We start from the raw sequence: 18,479 nt of genomic DNA, 5'->3' as shown, positions 1-18,479 counted from the left end.
TTCTACTCCCGTAAAGATTTACACCCTCGGAAACCCTGTACAGGGTCGCTATGGGTTGGACCCGACTCGATGGCACTTAACAACAACAACAACAACAACGATTTGGTTCAGCATCTTGGGAGAGTGGAAGGAAGTGCTAATGAGGGAGGAAAGCAATCTTCCTGCATTCACAAGAGTTGGTCTGGGTTCCCTTATCTCTAAATTACCTTCCGAAAGCCACTGGGAGCCAAGTCTATTGTATGGGGAGGGAATGTACATCTCAAGATAGAGTTATATTTGAGTTCCAACTCAGTCCTTGTGGTGTATTTTACTTCACTTTCCTGAGTCTCAGTTTGTTGTTTCTGTTAAGTGCCATCGAGTTGGTTCCAACTCATAGTGACCCTGTATATGATTTCCCAGGAGCGCCTGGTGAGCTTGAACTGCTGGCCTTGCAGCTCAAACCAACCTGACATTAACCAGTACATTAACCCACAGCACCACATCAACACTCTCGTTAAACAGTCGAGTAAATTCAGACTCAGAGCAACCCTGTAGAGGATTTCCGAAACTACAAATCTTTACCGGCGCACTGACGGATTTCAGCTGACGACCTTGCAGTTAGCAGTCCAGTGCTTATTCTACAGCGCCACCAGGGCTCCTTAAATGTGGCTGTTCTAAGAGCTGAAGGCAACAGCACCCACAAAGCGTGTGGCTCAAAGTAGGCCTCAAGCAAAGTCAGCTCCCCTCCCTTTTCCTTCAGGGCAACAGGAAAGACAAAACAGCAGAAACTATCTGGGGCCTTCCAATATTAATTCCGAGGTGCTCAACCTCAGAATCACCTTGGGAGCTTTTAAAACTCCAGATGCCTGGCCTTCACCCCAGACCAATTTAATGCAAATCTCTAGGGGTAGGGATTTTTCCAAAAAGCTTTAAAGAGGTCTAATTTACATACCATAAAATTCACTCATATAAATAAGTGTACAGTTCAAGGATTTTTAGTAAATGTACTCACCACCATCCAAATATAGAATATTTCCATCACCCCCAAAAGATCCCTCACATCCACTGGCAGCCACTCCTTTTCTAGGGGTGGAGACTTCTAAAGCAGTCCAGATGATTCTCATCTGTAGCTAAAACTGAGTCTCTGATGAGCTGTTATGTGAAATTGTGACAGGTGGAGCCTGGAGCTCTGAAAGGGTTGGAGTTGGTGGGGGGGATCTTAAAACGTCTACACAGCTGTGCAGGTGTAACTTGTCTTTTGGCAAGGCCAGGTGAAGGGCTCCCACAGGGAACTCTCATCCAGGTAATCAGGAGAGGAATGTGCCTGTGATGAGGGCAGAGGGCAGGCTAGGAGCAGAATCAACTCCTCCAGTTAGCTGTGGCTGGGCTCACACAGCTTATGCCCAATTATTACCTCGCCTCTGAATAGGAGAGAGATGCAAAGATGCCTGGTCATGCCAGGGCTCCGTGGGGCTGGAGCAGTCCAAGCACTGGCCCAATGTCACCACACAGTGGTCAAGAACAGGACCGGCAATATGGTAGGATTTGGACCCTAGCTCAGGGCTCCCAGCCACGAGGACCTCCTGGTAAATGAAGCCCCGGCACTCACATATTCATGAGTAAGCACTTTCCAGGGAGTAGTGATAGGGCAAATTTGTGTGTGTTTTGGGGTTGGGAGGGTGCACGTGTGTGGGAGAAACCAACACAGCATGAGAATGGGGTGGGGGGGTGGAATTGGCAGGTCACGTGGATTCTTCCCTCCAACCCTTTTCTGCTATTGACTCCCTGTTCCGTGACCTTGGAACTCCTGACCTTCTTTAACTCTTTGGGCCTCATTCTCTCCATTTGTAAAATGGGAGTAGGCATTCCTACCAAAAGGCCTAAAAGAAATGTCAAACTTGGCAAAGGATTGTGGCATTAAGCTAAAGGAGAGCAGGCAGAAGCATATGAGTTCATGTGGAATTCACTCATCTATCCTTCAGCACCGCCCCCACCACCCCACATCCACACACACCCCAGGAAGGCCCCCTGCTGCAGCTGCCACACCACAGGTACCTTGCCTGGTGCACACTCCGTGCCATCCAGCGGAGGCCCCTTCTTGGTCTTGCAGAAGAACGGGTTGTCCGGGTGGCTACACCATAACTGCTTACAAGTCTCAAAGGTCCTGAACTGTGTGACAAGGGAACCGGGGTCACCAGGCTGCACTGGCTCACCAGCTCTAGCCAGGTGCCACTAGGGTAAAGGGTGGTGATGAGAAAGTTTGGGGTGCTGTGAAGCAGGCAGCAAGGGCCCAACAACCAGCGCCCCCCACCCTCAAACTCGACTCTATCCCAAGTGCCTATCATCTAAAGCGACCCTTCCTCCTTTGGATGAGAAGGGATCAGCTATAGCCCAAACTGCCCCATCCCTTCCCCAAGCCCTACCTGTGCAGAAGCCCTTCTACACTGTCACCAAGTGGGGTCCCCTGACCCCTGTGGGGGTGGAGGAGACACTGAGGGACTGGGTTGCCAGTCTCAGCGCTCACAACTGATGGTACATACCTACCTGTCAGACTGTCCAGGACCGCCTCAACCGCCTTAATACTCTCCTCTGATACCACGCCAGCCATGCCAGCATTTGGACGTTTAAACCCAGGCCCAGCTTGTTTCTCCACCCTGAAGCAGTGATTTGTCACACCATGTGTCCCAGCGTGGCCTAGGTGGCAGGCTCCTCACGGAACCCAACGGCCTCCCAGGTTAGGAGTCAAACTGTCACCAAGGCCTGCCTCCTCCCACAGATGTCCCTTCTCTGAGCTCAGCCCGCGAGCCTCAGTCAGGTCTAGCTTATGGTCAGACTCAATGCCTGCCTCCAGAGTGGACACAGGACTGTGTTACCTGGTATCTATGGCCCCAGGCATGGAATGGACCGTGGAGTTGACGCTGACGCCCCAGAGAGAGGCCAATTTAACTGCGGAGGGCAATTAGCCCAAACTTCCTACAGAAACGTCAGGTGGTAGGAATGATTTCTCTACCAGACCAGAGCCCAGCACCTGATCTAAATTCAGATTGCTCCGCAGATAAGTTACCCACCCAGCCAGGCGCCCCTCAGTTAACTCTGTCCTGCCCAGTGCCCATCTTTCCCAGGACAATGGCATTCTCTGAGCATTGTGCATGCTGGTCCATTCCACCCCCTGGTGCACCTGGACAGAGCACAGAAGGGAGCTGGGACCTGCCCACCCTGCATCTCCCCAGGGTGCTTGGCCAGTTCATCATTAGGCCAACAGGCCAACTGGGCAGAAGGTGCTCTGTGGTTGCTCAGCCTGACCACAGGATACCACCTTGGTACTCTGGCCTGGCAGAGACTGGGGGCACTCACCGCTGCACAGGTCTGGTACCCGGTGCCAAAGTCAAATCGGCACTGCTCATCCATTGAGTAGTTGATGCCAGGCAGCTCAGGGGATTGGGGCCAGGCCGGCTTAAAGGGGTCGTCCAGAAGACAGTCATAGGAGCTGCTGGCAGACATAGGGGTGAGCCAGGCACAGGGCAGCTACTCCCAAGGTCTCCCTTCCTGTGAGCTGGGGGTTCTAATGACCAAGGAAGAAGGCCTGAAAGAGCCTGCAGCCATTGGACTGTGTCCAGTAGCTGGCTGTCCTCACACACACTCAGGACCTTGCTTCCCTCAGTCCTGGGTCTGGTGGTGTGCCCAGGAACTAGGGCGACGCTCAGCATGCAACGCCATCTTCTTGTTGTTGCTAAATGCTGTCAAGTCTGTTCTGACTCATAACCACCCCTGTACAGGGCTTCTGAGGAGCAGCTGGTGGGTTTAAACTGCCAACCTTGTGGTTCACAGTCCAGGGCTGATCCTACAGAGCCACACCAGGAGTTCGTGTAGCTGTCCTAGGGGGTCAGTTTTGTCTACATCAGAGCATCCCAATATGGCCAAGATAAAGTGCCACCTCATGGATAATTTGAGGACCTGCTTTGCAGGGAGGGGAGAAGAAAAGTCAGTCCCCACTCAGAAGACACACTGGGCAAGTGCTCTGGTTGCTACCGCCTCCATCCTAGCCTCCTCTCCCACCTCCTCAATCCAGTCTGGTGTTCATTTTCAGGTTCCTGAGTCTAAAACTTGTCCTGTACCTCCACTTCCTTAGAGATCCCAAAGGCAGTTAGAATGGCTGAGAACTGGGTTGTGATGCTGGTATTAAGATAGGGGAGTGGGGTGAGGAGGGACAGGCCTCTTCTCTGGGGTTTTGGGGACACAGTGGTGCCCCACCATCAGCCCAGTGACTCTTCAACTTCAGTGTGCACGAGTATTTTCTGCACAGTTTGATGAATCCAGATTCCCAGGTCCAACCCTGGCTGAGTCTACTTTAGCATCTTGAATTTTTCATAAGAAGTCTATGCCAGCTGAGCACACTTTGAAGCCCTAGGCTAAGCCACCTGGCAAACTACAGGGGTTATTTTAGGCCAGTCTGGTGTTGGGGGTAAGAGGAATCACAGAAGGGTCAGGTCAGGCAGGGGTGGATGGACGGATGTGCAGGTGGGGCATGACCTACGGGAGGTAGCGGCTGAGCTCCAGCTTGCTGCAGCGGGACCAGTGGAAACGGTGGAAGGCTGCCTGAACCAGGGGCGCCATGACACTACCCAGACTGGTCTCGTCAGCACAGCCATTCCCCTGGCCGTCGTGTTCCATGCCAAGCCTGGAAAGGAGGAAGGGTGTCATAGGGGTAGCCTGAGTCTCCACCTGGGTGCCCACCCTAGGAAGACAGGCAAGTGGCCAGCACAGGGAGACCCACCTTGATTGTGGGTTCAGACTGTGCCTCAGGTCCTAGTCCCCAGATCATTCCTCTCTCTTCTGTGAGTAGATACTGAAGGTGCCCTTTGCCCCTGTGGGGTTGGGCTTTTCCTGCCCGCTAAGCCTTTGCACTGGCTGTCTTCCACACCCAGGGGGCCCTTCTTCTCCTCAAACCTTACTCACAGTATCAGAACAGGCAAGGCCAGCACAAGTCCTCCCTGGCTGCCCACTTGTGGGTGGTCCTCAACAGGAACAACTCAATGTGTTATTTTCCCACAAGACCCAAAGGCCTAGTTTCAAGGATGGAGTCTTATTTATCTAACTCAGTGCCACTGACTGAGTGCCTCTGTGGGCCAGCCTCTTAAGCTTCTCCAAGATCCCAAGACAAGCTTTGCATGTGGTCACCTTAAAAATGAAGGTTTAAACAGGCGCTGAACTGGTTTGAACTCAGTCATGGTTGATGAAGTGAAATCAGAAGAGACTTCAAGTTTTAAAATTTGGGTGAGCCAGTGTGAGAACCAAAATGGGAAGAACTGTGAGTCAAAGTCCTGAAAGGAGAGACTCCGAAAATGTGGTGGCAGCTTGATTCAGGAGATACGATTATTGCCAGGACTGTGGAGAAAAACACAACTCAAAGTGGTACAGCCAGCCACCATCTTTGAGTGGGACACTGTTGTTTCTGCTCGGCTGATTAAGAGATTTGGTTGTTATACAGGGAGTCCACAGTCCTGCTTCCTGAGAGAGAGTCCATTTCTAACAGGACATCAACCCCTCACTTTTCCTATTTTAGTTATCATCCCAGTGTACCTACATTTTACAAATTCGGATCCAATCCGGTTTTGTTTTGTCGGCCAATGACTGAATTGGGAAGAACTGGTCAGAGGCCCTTGATTTAAAGGACAAGGTTTGGTCTTCCACTGAACTGTTCATGTAAATATGACTGAAATGGTAAATATTTTGTTATACATATTTTACCACAATACAAATAAAGAAAAAATATTTAGGTACAAGGACATTCATCATGGCAACACTGTTTCTAATAGGGAGCAATTGTAGTTAAGTGCCATTGAGTCCGTTTACTCCTAGTGACCCTGGACTCCTGGGAGATACTAGAAAACTAAATAAACCACTAAATAAATGAAATTAAATTAAAAACTAAAAAGTCAGAGGGCTCGATAACTTAGTGATGCAGTAACTGAAGCAGTTACTTTAAGCAGTCACATTAAGCAGTAAACTGCAACCATTAAAATGACGCTCATGTGGGAAAAGATGTATACCACATAGGTGAGTGAATGTAGGTGACAATCAAAATTTTTGTTCAAAACCATCAATGTATAGATATTATATATTTATATTGTTGTTAATCAACTCAGTTCCAATTCATGGTGATCTTGTATAGGGTTTCCAAGGAGAGGCTGGTGGGTCTGAACTACTGACCTTGCGGTTGTAAGGTCAGTATGAGGGTATGTAAGGTCAATATGAGGGTATGTAAGGAGCTCTGATAGCATAGTAGTTATGAATCGGGCTGCAAACCTTAAGGTCAGCAGTTCGAAACTACCAGCTGTTCCGCGGGAGAAAGATGAGGCGTTCTGCTCCTGTAAAGATTTCCAGCCTCGGAAACCCTGTACAGGATCGCTATGGGTCAAAACCAACTCAACGGCACTTAATAACAACAACGATGTAAATATACTTATTTTCTCCTGTGTTGAGAAAGGCATAAAAGACAAAAATGTTAACTTTTGCCTAGAGAAGAGGGGGTGGGTTGCTTTTCATATTTCATATATGACAATGTAGAACCAATACTGAAAGGTTCTAAATCCTTAAATTCTCCCAGGTGACTGCAGCTGGTCTGGGGCTTGACCACTAAGAGGGCAGTGGCAAAATTCACAGCTTCCTGGAGGAGCCCCAGGTTTGAGTTCCAGCCAAGGCACCTCCTATGCAGCCCCCACTCATCTCTGAGAGGCGCCAGCACGGTGCTCCGAGGCTGAACAAGCTTCAGTGGAGCTTCCAGACTAAGACTAGGGAGAAAGGTCTGGCATTCTACTTCCTGGCTCTCCACTCCCTGGTGATTACTTTCAGCCAATGGAACCCCATGGATCCTAATGGTCCAGTCCGTAACCAATCATGGGGATGGTGCAGGACCAGGCTGTGTTTCATTAATAATAAAACTTCTAGAGGGGCCTCAGTGAAGAGTGGACTCCTCCCCATCAGAATTGGCAAGCTCCTGGTACCAGGAATCTGCGGAAACATAGAGTTCTACTACAGTAAGGGACCTCAGAGGGTTCCTGGTGCTAGCCTCCATATCATGAATGAGGGACCTGAGGCCCAGGACAAAAAGATGCCCACTGCCCTTGAGGGCCAGGCTGAGGTCAAGTCCGAAGGGCCTTATGCTGACAGAGCTAAAATGAGGCAGACAGCAGACCACCATCTCAGTTCTCCTTCTCCCCTCCTTTCCTCAGCTCCTTCCAGCTGGTGGGCTTGGACAGGGGGCTGGAGGGGTATGTCCTTTAGCCTTGCCCCTGGTGACAGACAGGACCTGGAAGCAACATGTAGTACTGATATTGTTGTTGTTAGGTGCCCTCAAGTTGGGTCCAACTCATAGTGACCCTGTGTACAACAGACCAAAACACTGCCCTGTCCTGCTCTGTGCTCAATCATTCCTGTATTTGAGTCCATGGTTTTAGATACTGCGTCAATCTGTCTCTTTGATGGTCTTACTCTTTTTTGCTGACCGTCCACTTTACCAAGCACGGTGTCCTTCTCCAGGGACTGGTCCCTCCTGATAACATGTCCAAAGTACATGAGACACTAGGGGGCTTTATTATTTGTTTACCCCCATCCTCCCCACTGAGGCATAGCTTCTGGAAGACAAGGGCTCTGTTCTGTCCTCCAGTGAAGCCCAAGGCCTAGCCCAGGGCCTGGCACACGGTGCTCCATAAATATGTACTGAATGAATGGATAAGTGTGCTATAAACAAAACCCAAGCCTGGGATGGGCCCAGCCAGCCTTTGCCTGGCTGCTGCCTGAACGCAAAGTGCGCATGTTTGGGATGGGCTCTGGCCAGCATCCCCCACAGGGCATGCTGAGTGCTGATGTGGGCTGGAACGAGGCTCAGAAGGGCCTTGAGATGTGGACAGGATGGACAGGGTGAAGGGAGGCCAGGAATGGGAACCACCCAGAGAGAACAGACACATGCCTATGATGGGGGCAAGGCGTTGGGACACTGTGCCCAAGGAGAACCCAGAATTACCGTCCCACATTCCCGACTCCCTCCCCGTCAGGGCAGTACTGGGCAAAGCCTTCCTAGTGGGTAGCAGGCCAGACCCTCTGGCATCTCCCGGGACACGGGACCAGAGCCTAGTCTGAAGTAAATCCCTTCCACACCTATAGGTTTCCTCAGAGCTCATGGCACAGCCCAAAGTCACAAGGCCATCAGCCCTGCCCACTTCCTGGTGCCACTTACACATGGCCAGTCTCATGGGCCACTACGAAGGCAGAGGAGAAGCCATCTTCATGGTTGAGGGCACAGCTTCTCAGGGGGTGGCACATGCCAGTGATGGGGGCATACCCTGTGGGAAGAAGGTAAAAACACACAGAGATCATGGGAAGTGAGGGAAGACTCCTGGAGGCTGTGCTCAGCTGGACCACTGCAGGCACATTTGAGCTTGGATGCTGCTGGGAGATCCAGGGAGGAGAAAGGGCACTTACAAAGTCCCAGGTGGACATATAGCAAACCTGGGTCAAGCCGCCCCCACCTCCTAAAACTCATGGCTTCCTCTGGGCCAGCGGCTTCCCAGTGTCTCCCGGCCCCTGTCTCATGGCAGCAGTGCATTGAGTCTGCACGTAGCACTTCCCACCATGTCCCTCAGCCAGCCAGACCCTCCGTCAGTCAGTCCGTCAGTCCGTCAGTCAGTCAGTCAGTCAGTCAACAACCAAGCTCTATCCTAGGGGAGGGCAGTGCTGTGTCCGGTAATAGAGGGACAGCGCCTCTAAGTCAACACTCCTGTAGAAAGGGTGAGCATGGCTTAGCCAGGGTTAGGTGTCAGCCAGAAAGGCTGGAATTCCAGGAGGAAAATGGAGCATATGGGAGGGACGTGGAGGAGGGAATGATTCCTACTGAAGCAGTTGCGGGGGATCAGAGAGTGACTTATTGGGGGCATGGAAGCTGGGCTTTGAGTGCAGGTGAGACAACTCTCTAGGATTAGGGCATGAGCATGTGGGTCTTTGGGGGCAGAGCTGTGGGGTTGAGCAGATATGGTGAGCTAGGCAGTTCCAAGGGGCCTGCTCCCCTTCTGGGCTAGGAGATGGGGATGTACTCAGGAGGGTCCTGCAGATATCACCTCTGAGGTGACAGTAGAGAGCATTCCCTGCCTTCAGAGTTGCTGAAATGTTCTATGCTTTGAGATGGCTTGGGGTTATATGATGAGGAGCCTCTATTATCCTAGAGATCTGGGATCTGCTGTACTTTTGAAGCGAGTGCATGCACAGATCTCTGTGTGGGGGCATATATATGTCTGCGTGTACTACAGTTTCAGTGATTTAAACAAGGAACCCTTGGAGAGAGGCATGACTGCCCATCATCAGACCAGAATAAAGCAGAAAACCCTCAGCTTGGGATCCTAGCTATCTGAGTTTGAGCCTCAAACCTGTCTCTACTCTGTTATAGGGCATGAACAAGCCACTGTACCACTCGGTGCCTCAGTTTCTCCAGTTGGAAAGCTGGGGGTGATCACAGCATCATAGGGACTGAGAGCTATCAACACTCTGTCACAGACACCTCATGCAGTCCTTGGCCTCCCAGTGGCCTTGGAATGGAGGAGGCAACCATTATTTGCTTGCTCACTCAACAGCTGGGAGAATTGGGAGTCCAGGGGATTCCAGGGGATCCTGGCAGACTGGGTTGATGGGGTCTGCTAGAGCTGGAGACAGCCCACACAAGCCTCATCCTAGTTACACCATGGGCTGCGACGAGGACAGATGGACACGCTGTGAAAAGGAGTAATCCTGAAGACTGCTTAGGGCTCGGGACCCAAGGCTTGACCATTCACAGCTGTCTCCAGGCTTGGCCAAGCCAGCAAAGGCCAGAGTGGGGGCCTCTTCATTCCCCTTGGTCCCCAAGAAGGCATTTCAAAGCCCACCCACCTGTCCATCCATGTCCTGTCCCCAAAGTTCCCACCCTCAAACCTCCCTAAGTGGACTCCAGAGAGAGGTCACCATGCCCATGCCCAGGCCCAGTCCCAAGCCTCCACCCTGGCCTGGCAGGTGACCGGCACTTGGTCCTGGCTAATATACTACCTTGCATACCTGAGGGCCCAAAGTCCTGCCGAGTGAGGAAGACGACATGGTCATGGTGCTCGGCATGGTCCGGGTCCTGGCGCTGCTGGGAGTGTGCCCAGCGACAGACCTGCTCCAGGCTACGTGAGGGATTCCCATGCTCGATCAGGCTCAGGGACTGCAGGGACCAGGGAGCGATCAGCACTGGGGAGGAGCAGTCAGAGACCCCATTGATGGCAGGGGGCACCCAAGGCCCACTCCGCTCACTTACAGATGAGCACACCAAGGCCGCTGTGGTCTCCCGCCTGTCCTGACCCCTGACCCTGGCTGCTGCCACACAGTCCTCCCTACTTTAGAGAACAAGTATTGAACATTCATGCACCAAGCACATGTGTCTGCCTGGAACTCCACAGGTGTTATTTCAAATCCCCTGGACTAACATTCAAGGCAGGTGTTGTTACAGACAAAACACTTTTGTGAATAACAAGAGAACATTGGGCATTTCCTCTGTGCTGATACTTGACCTTCACTGTCTGAGTGGATCTTCGAAAGTGCCCTTAGAGGAAAGTTCTGTTGTCACTCCCATCTGGGAGACAATAAGTAACTGGTCTAAGTTTGCAGACCCCAGGGGCCAGGGCTGAACCAAAACAGGGCTTGTCTCCTGGGTGCCCCTCCATCTCTCAAGGAGAGGGCACTTCCAGCTTTAAGGGCATAGACCATCACTTCCTCAGATTAGAGGGCACCCATGGCCCCCACTTACCAACCCCCAGTGGTCTCCTCCACTGAAGCCTCGAAGGTCCAGGGGATCTGATCCCTAGTGATGCCCTGGCCCCACACCCGTCTGCCACCTGTTGTAAAGGTGTAGTAGTACCTGGCGGTAGCCGACCATAATCAAACGAACAAGAGCAATGTTGATGTGGACCCCCAGGGATTCATCGTGGTATATCTCATCTACCTGGAAAGAGAGAGAGAACACAGTTTAAGGGGAAACAGGCGCTTAATAAGGACCTTCCATGTGCCACATACTGCGCTGGCCAAACCCACCGCTGTCAAATCAATCTGTTATTTCATCTTTACTATGACTTTATCAGACCAGCATTCTTAGTCCCACTTTACAGATGGAGAAACTGAGACCAAGACAGGCAATGTCTGGTTCAAACCCTAAGTTCTTTCCATGAAGCCAGAATCTGGGGGAGTCTGACCATGACTTGCATCTTTCTATTTCCTGAAAAGTTTCTTCCAGGAACATCACCCAGCCCTGTGAACCCTGGTTCAAGTCACGTACCCTAACATCCCTGTGTACCTTTCTAATGATTACTGGAAGAATCTGTCTGCCCTAGGATGTTCAGGCATGGGGCCAGTATCAGGGCAAATTCCAGTGTGTGTGTGTGTGGGGGGGGCATTGCTCTTGGACCTTGACCCAACAGCATCACCTGGGAACCTGTTAGGCATGCGTGATCTTAGGCCTCACCTCAGACGTGAAGAAGCAGAACCTACATTTGAACAAATCCCCAGGTGACTTCAGGAGCAATGCTCTGATTCATTTCTTTCCCCTGCAGGTCCCATGGTTCCTTGGACAATTCAAATAATCCAGTCCTACCCACTCCCTGCTCCTGAACAGCATCCACGGCAGATGGTACTCCACTAACCCACTTCCAAGAACCTGAGGATGCCCACCCCATTACCAAACAACTCTACAGTTCTTTGTTTACATTTCACTATAAAAAAAATGCTGAAAAGTACAAAAAAAAAAAAAGTCAATGTAGAAAATCAGATCAATTTTCATCAGATATATAACCACAGTTAACGTGCTTCTGTCTGTCCATATGTGTGTGTGTTTGCGTAGGTTATTTTTTAAAAACAAATACTGTTTATATTTTGCTTGTTTCATGTAACATTATTCTGTATATTTAAAAGTACGGTCTTTAATGTCCACATATGGATGAACAAACAGTTATGCAACCATTATGTTGTTGTATATGGAATCCTGGTGTGGTGCTGCAGGTTAATGTGCTGAACTGCAAGGTCGGTTTAAACCACAAGGTCAGCAGTTCAAGCTCACCAGCCCCTCCACAGAAACCTTGTACAGGGTCGCTATGAGGCGGAGCCCACTTGACAGCATTTAGCAACAACAGATAGGAGAAGCGAATTTCGAGAGGAGAAAACATTAAGCAGTAAGCCACTGTTAGTGCATTATGTTGCTGTAGTGCGGCAACACTGCTACTGAGAACCAGAGATGTGGGTTCAAAGCCCAGCTCTTGCTCCTTTTGAGCTAAGTGGCTTAGGGCAGCAAGTCAAGTAACCCCTTGCTGTTGCTAAGTGCCGTCAAGTTGATGGCAACTCATAGCAACCCTATATAGGTGGTTTTGAACCACTAACCTTGCAGTTAGCAGTCTAGTACTTATCCTACAGCGCCACACCAGAACTTAAAACCTGTTTCTTTTTCAGTACAATGGGCATAGTAGTGGTCTGGAGTTAGGCTGGCATGTATAAACAAACATCTAGGGACCAAGAGTTAGCCACACAAGGCAGAGAGAGGCCTTGGGGAAGTAGGGAATGGGTACAGAAACCGTAAACCAGCCTCTGGCTCCTCCCTGCACTGCTTCCCAGCAGCTGGGATAGAGTTTCATTCAGGCTCCAGTTTTCATCACTTCAGCCTCTCCATGCCCTTCAGCCACCAATTCTTTTTTGCTCAGAAGCAGAATAGCCAACCTACAACCCACAAAGGAGCTGTTGTCAAAGGAATATAGAGGAACAGTGCTTCCCACACTCATTTGTGACCACCCCTGGAGGTGGAGAGGCACTGCCGTCTCCTTCCTGGGCCCTACAAGCCCTCCAGCCAGTCGGCGGTAGAGAGCCAGGCTGCACAGAGCCACGGTAGCAAAGGATGCATACGCCCCAGAGACTCTGTCCAGCTCCTCTCCCTCAAGCCCAGGCTTGGCGCCTGCTTCCATTCATCAGACTTAAGAGAAGCCAGCATCAGGCTCCCATGCTGGGCCTGCCTGGCGCCCATGTCTGGACCCCATTGGTTAGTGAGACCAGAGACCAGCACTGTTGTGGAAAACCAGGCACCCCCAACTCCTACCACAAGAGATGATGGAAAGTCCAACTGGCAAAGGAGCCAGCCCTCCTGCCCTCTCCCAGCAGGAACAAAGATGCCACAGGAGGAAAATCATCCTATACATCAAGAGGGTACGTTCTCCTGAAACTGTTAAACTCCAAGTGGCTCTAGGGGGATCAGCAGAACAGGGTAAGGGGGTAGGGAGCAGGTTTTCAATCTGCCACACATACTTTTCTCCCTACTGGAGTTCACACCTGAGGATTCCTTGCAATCAATTGTGATAATAACTGTGTAAGAGAGTGACTCTGAAACCACCCGGTTCTCACCCCTTCAGCCTGTGTGGATGACTGGGTCTCCAGGCTGCACTGTGTAGCCGTGCAGACCAAGGAAGGTTTCACAGTCAGCACAGACTCTAGCAGCCACTTCCGTGCCTCATGTATTGACACATAAACCGACCAGTCACCCAGGGGCAGAGGAGGGGAGTCACTGAAGCATTTGGGAAGGGGTCTTTGGGCATTGAAGGTCCTTTCAAGTACCCCCAAGGAGTCCTTAAATAGTGCAAATTATTAATACCCTTACCTGCTACTCAAAGGGTTAGAGATTCAAGTCCACCTAGAGACACCTCAGAAGAATGGTCTGGCAATCTACTTCCAAAAAGTCAGCCCCTGAAATCCACATGGATCACAGTTCTACTCTAACATGCGCAGTTGCCTTGAGTCAGAGATAACTCCACAGCAACTCATTTCAAGTATCCCAGACCATTGCCTTCCTGCCCCTGTGTCTCTCCATGGATGGACCAGGCAGATTTCTGCCAGAATCCTGTCCCTGTATACACATTTCTGTTCCTTACTCAGCAGACCAAATCCACACACCAAGGTCTCCAATAAACTGCTCTGATGGCCAGCATCTCCAACAGCAGGACACTGGGAGGTCCTCACAGTGGGACTGGTAGACAGGGCTGTTGCTACTCTGAGTAGGAAGTAGAATCAGGAAACTGGAAAAACTGAGCTGGCAGGAAATAACATCTCATTTGGAAAGACCACTCAACTCTCTGGAATACAAGCTAGAAACCCAGGGCTTCAGATGGCTGCTGTACTGAACTCTGTAGACCCACATGGAAAAAAAGAGGGAGACCTCAAATCAACAATATCAGCAACTAGAAAGAAAAGAGCAAACTAAATTTAAATCTACCAGAATCAAGGAAATAACAAAATTCAGAGCAGAAATAAATAAAATAGAAAACAGAAAAACAATAAAGTGAATCAACAAAGCCAAAAGTTGGTTCTTTGAAAAGATAAAGAAAATGGACAAACCTTTAGCTAAACTGACACAGAAAAAAGAAAAAAAGATGCAAATCACCTAAATAAGAAATTAAAGAGGAGACACTGCAACTGACCCAATAAAACTAAAGAGAGTTATGACAAAATGTTATCGATAACTGGTATGGTGGAACACTGGCTAGCCTAGGTAAAATGGACAAATTCTTAGAGGTGCACAACCTAACCAAACTGACTTGAGAGGAAATAGAAAGTCTCAGCAGCCTCATAACAAGTACAGAGAATGAATCAGGGATCAAAAATCTCCTAATAGCCACACTAACAACAACAAAGTCCAGGGCAAGATGGCTTTCCTGGGGAATTGTACCAAACGTTTTAGAGAATTGACACCAATCCTATTTAAACTCTTGCAAAAGATATTGAAGAAAGGAATATTTCTTAAATCATTCCATGAAGCAAATATAATATAACCCAAACTAGGTAAAGATGTCACAAGGAAATAAAACTACAGGTCATCTCTCTTATGAATATAGATGCAAAAATCCTCAGCAAAATACTGGTGGACAGAACCCAAAAGCATAGTAAGAGATGCATCACCATGATTAGGCAGGATTTATTCCAGGAATGCAGGGATGGTTCAACATTAGATATTCACTCAACGTAATCCACCACATAAATAAAACAACGGAAAAGAATCACATGAGCATCTCTAAGGGTTCAGAGAAAGCATTTGATGAAATTCAACACCATTTCATGATGAAAATCCTCAAGAAGACTGGAATAGAATGGAAATCCCTCAATATAATTGATGGTATATTTGAAAAAGCCAATAGCCAGTATTATAATTAATGGAGAAAGATGGAGAGCTTTCCCCATGGAACTAGGAACAAGACAAGGAAGCCTGCTCTTACCACTTCTATTCAGTATTGTATTTGAAGTCCTAGACAGATTAATAAGACAAGAAAAAGAATAAAGTTATCCAGAATGGAAAATAAGAAGTAAAACCATCTATATTCATAGATGGTATGATCTTATATACAGAAAATTTCAAGTCTACAAGAAAACTTCCAGAGCTAAAAAATTTTAAACAAAATTGCAGAGTACAAGATCAACAAAAATCAGTTGGATTTCTTTATATCAGGAATGGCAAATCTGAAGGGAACTTAGGGAAATGATTCCGTTTATAGTTGTTGTTATGTGCCGTGGAGTCGGTTCTGACTCATAGCGACCCTGTACAGGGTTTCTGAGGCTGTAAATCTTTATGGGAGCAGAAAGCCTCTTCATTCTCCTGTGGAACAGCTGGTAGTTTCGAACTGCTGACCTCGCGGTTCACAGCCCGATTCGTAACCACTATGCTACCAGAGCTCCTTCTGTTTATATTAGCAAGAATAAAACATTTAGGAATAAATTTAACCAGGGATAGGAAGAACTCATACAGTGAAAATTATAGACACTAGAAAAAGAAAATTATAAAGCACTGCTGAAAGAAATTGATTGGTTAACTGGTTATGTGCAGTGGGGTCAGTTCTGACTCATAGTGACCCTGTATAGAGTTCCTGAGGCTGAAAATCTTTACGGGAGCAGAAAGCCTCATCTTTCTCCCACAGAATGTTTGGTAGTTTCAAACTGCTGACCTTGAAGTTAGCAGCCTGACTCATAAACACTCTATGTTTATGGATTGGAAGACTTAATATTTTTAACCAATCAGTGCTACCCAAAAGGATTTACAGATTCAACACAATCTGATAAAAATTCCCAAAACCTTCTTTACAGAAAAGGAAAAACCAATCCTTGACTTGATCTGAAATGACAAGAAGCACCAAATAGCTAAAGCAGTGTTGAAAGAAAACAAGATAGACGGATTCACAGTTCCCAGTTTTAGAACAAGAACATATTATACAGCTTCAGTAATCAAAACAGCCTGGTACACGTACTCCTCACTTATTGACTGTCTTGTTAACTGGCATTTCACATTATAACATTAGTAAAATCTCTACTATCTGACTATTGTGCACAGTAATACATAACTCATAGTGATGAATGCCGAGGTGAAGGCAGGAGTAACTGTGATAGTTACAGTTAGTTATACGGAGTCCTGGTGTGGCCCTGTGGGTTAATGTGCTCACTGCAAAGCCGGTTTGAACCACAAGGTCGGCGGTTCAAGCTCACCAGCCACTCCTAGAAAACCCTATACAGGGTCACTATGGGTCGGAACCGACTCAACAGCACTTAATAACAACAATATGTCATCTTGGCTGGGCTGTGATTCTCAGTGGGTTAGTAGTTATATAATGATGTCATTTAGCAGCTAGGTAATGATGTGGTCATCTTCCATCATTTTGATGTATATGGTCATCCCATTTTCTCACCATGCTAGCGTTTGCGCAACGACATGGTCTTTGTAATTTAACCATGTAAGCCAAGTGAGGAAGGCATGTACTTATGTAACAATAGGTACATATGCCAAGGAAATAGAATCAAGAGTCCAGAAATAAAACCACGCACCTATGGTTAACTGCTTTTTGACAAGGATGCTAAGTTCATTCCATGAAGAATGAAGAGCCTCAATCATGTTGGGAAAATTGGATTTCCACATGCAGGAGAATGAAAAAGCATCCATGCCTCACAACACACACACACACAAATTCAAAATGGATTAAGGTCTGAATTGTGCAAATTGAAACTATACAATTTTTAGGAGAAATTGCAGGGGCAACACTGTTGGGCTTAGTTTTTAACAACGAATCAACAAATACAATAAGAATAGTAAAAACAGCAAAAGACAAAGTGAAAAATGGAACCTCATAAAAATTTTTAAATTTTCCTCATCAAAAGACTATCAACAAAGTGAAACGACAAGTTGCCAACTAGGAGAATATCTTTGAAACAAAACAAAACAAAACACACATATATCCAATAAGAATCTAATCATCAATATATATAAAACTTCAACTTAGCAACAAAATCACAAATAACCCAACCATAAAATGGGCAAAGGACTTGAATAGACATTTCACCAAACAGAACATTCAAATGGCCACTAAATACATGAAAATGTGCCCATTGTCATTACATGTTGTTGTTGTTGTTAGTGATCTTGAGTCAGTTCTGACTCATAGCAACCCTGTGTAGGGTTTCTGAGGAGCATCAGACATTAGCGAGATCTCGCAAATCAAAACCACAGTGAGATGCCATTTCCTAGCATGGCACTGTAGTATAAGTACTGGACTGCTAACCACAAGGTCAGTAGTTTAAACTCACCAGGCATGCCTCGGAAACCCCATACGGGGTTGCTATGAGTCAGAACTGACTCAAGATCACTTAACAACTGCAACAAGGCTAGTTAAGATTTTAAAAAACTGAACACCCCAAATGTTGAAAAGGACGTGGGGAAACGAAACCTCTTATCCATTGCTGTTAGAAATGACAAACTGTGAAATACACTGTGAAAACCAGTATGGTGGCGCCTCAAAAAACTGAAAAAATGAAACTACCATAAAACAAGCCAAACCCACTTCCACTGAGTCAATTCTAACTCACAGTGATGCTATTGGAGATAGCAGAACTGCCCCCAGAGGGTTTCCAAAGCTGTAAATCTTTACAGAAGCAGATTGCTCCTTCCTTCTCCGGCTGGGTTTGAACCACTGACCTTTCAGTTAGCAGCTGAACACTTTAACCACTGTGTCACCAGGGCTCCAAAGATCTACTACACTACCCAGCAATTCTACTCCTCGGTATATACCCAAAAGTTGTTAAAGCAAAGACTCAACAAAGTATTGTATATAATATTCATGGCAGCACTTTCATAATAGTTAAAAGGTGGAAATAACCTAAATGCCCATCAACAGATGAAGGGATAAACAAAATGTAATACATTCATCAGAGGGGGGCTTCAAAAAGTTCATGGAAAAATTCCACTATCTTTTGATTCCATTGTCCCATGAACTTTTTGAAGCCCCCTTGTACAATGGAATACTACTCAGTCAGTAAAAGAAAAAGAAGTCTTGAATATGGGTGGAGCTTGAAGACATTGTATTGAATGAAGTGAAGTCAATTACAAAAAGACAAATAATATATGAACTACTCTGGTAGCGTAGTGGTTACGAATTGGGCTG

The 18,479-nt window shown here is 47.7% G+C and overlaps 1 protein-coding gene across 1 annotated transcript in view; it reads right to left on the bottom strand.

Annotated features, from left to right (window-relative positions):
- ADAMTS14 (ADAM metallopeptidase with thrombospondin type 1 motif, 14) overlaps window positions 1-18,479 on the bottom strand; it is a 140,957-nt gene that overhangs the window by 33,596 nt on the left and 88,882 nt on the right. Inside the window, exons 5-10 of the mRNA XM_006835857.1 lie at window positions 10,898-10,981; window positions 10,057-10,204; window positions 8,216-8,321; window positions 4,514-4,657; window positions 3,334-3,466; window positions 2,035-2,148 (exon numbers count right to left, since the gene is read on the bottom strand). Coding sequence (XP_006835920.1) covers window positions 2,035-2,148; window positions 3,334-3,466; window positions 4,514-4,657; window positions 8,216-8,321; window positions 10,057-10,204; window positions 10,898-10,981 — 729 coding nt within the window. The remainder of the gene's footprint in view (window positions 1-2,034; window positions 2,149-3,333; window positions 3,467-4,513; window positions 4,658-8,215; window positions 8,322-10,056; window positions 10,205-10,897; window positions 10,982-18,479) is intronic.

This window comes from Chrysochloris asiatica, unplaced genomic scaffold (genome assembly GCF_000296735.1).
Source record: "Chrysochloris asiatica unplaced genomic scaffold, ChrAsi1.0 scaffold00020, whole genome shotgun sequence".
Taxonomy (NCBI): domain Eukaryota; kingdom Metazoa; phylum Chordata; class Mammalia; order Afrosoricida; family Chrysochloridae; genus Chrysochloris; species Chrysochloris asiatica.
Note: the sequence above shows the minus strand (reverse complement) of the source record. Positions and strands in the feature narration are given on the sequence as shown.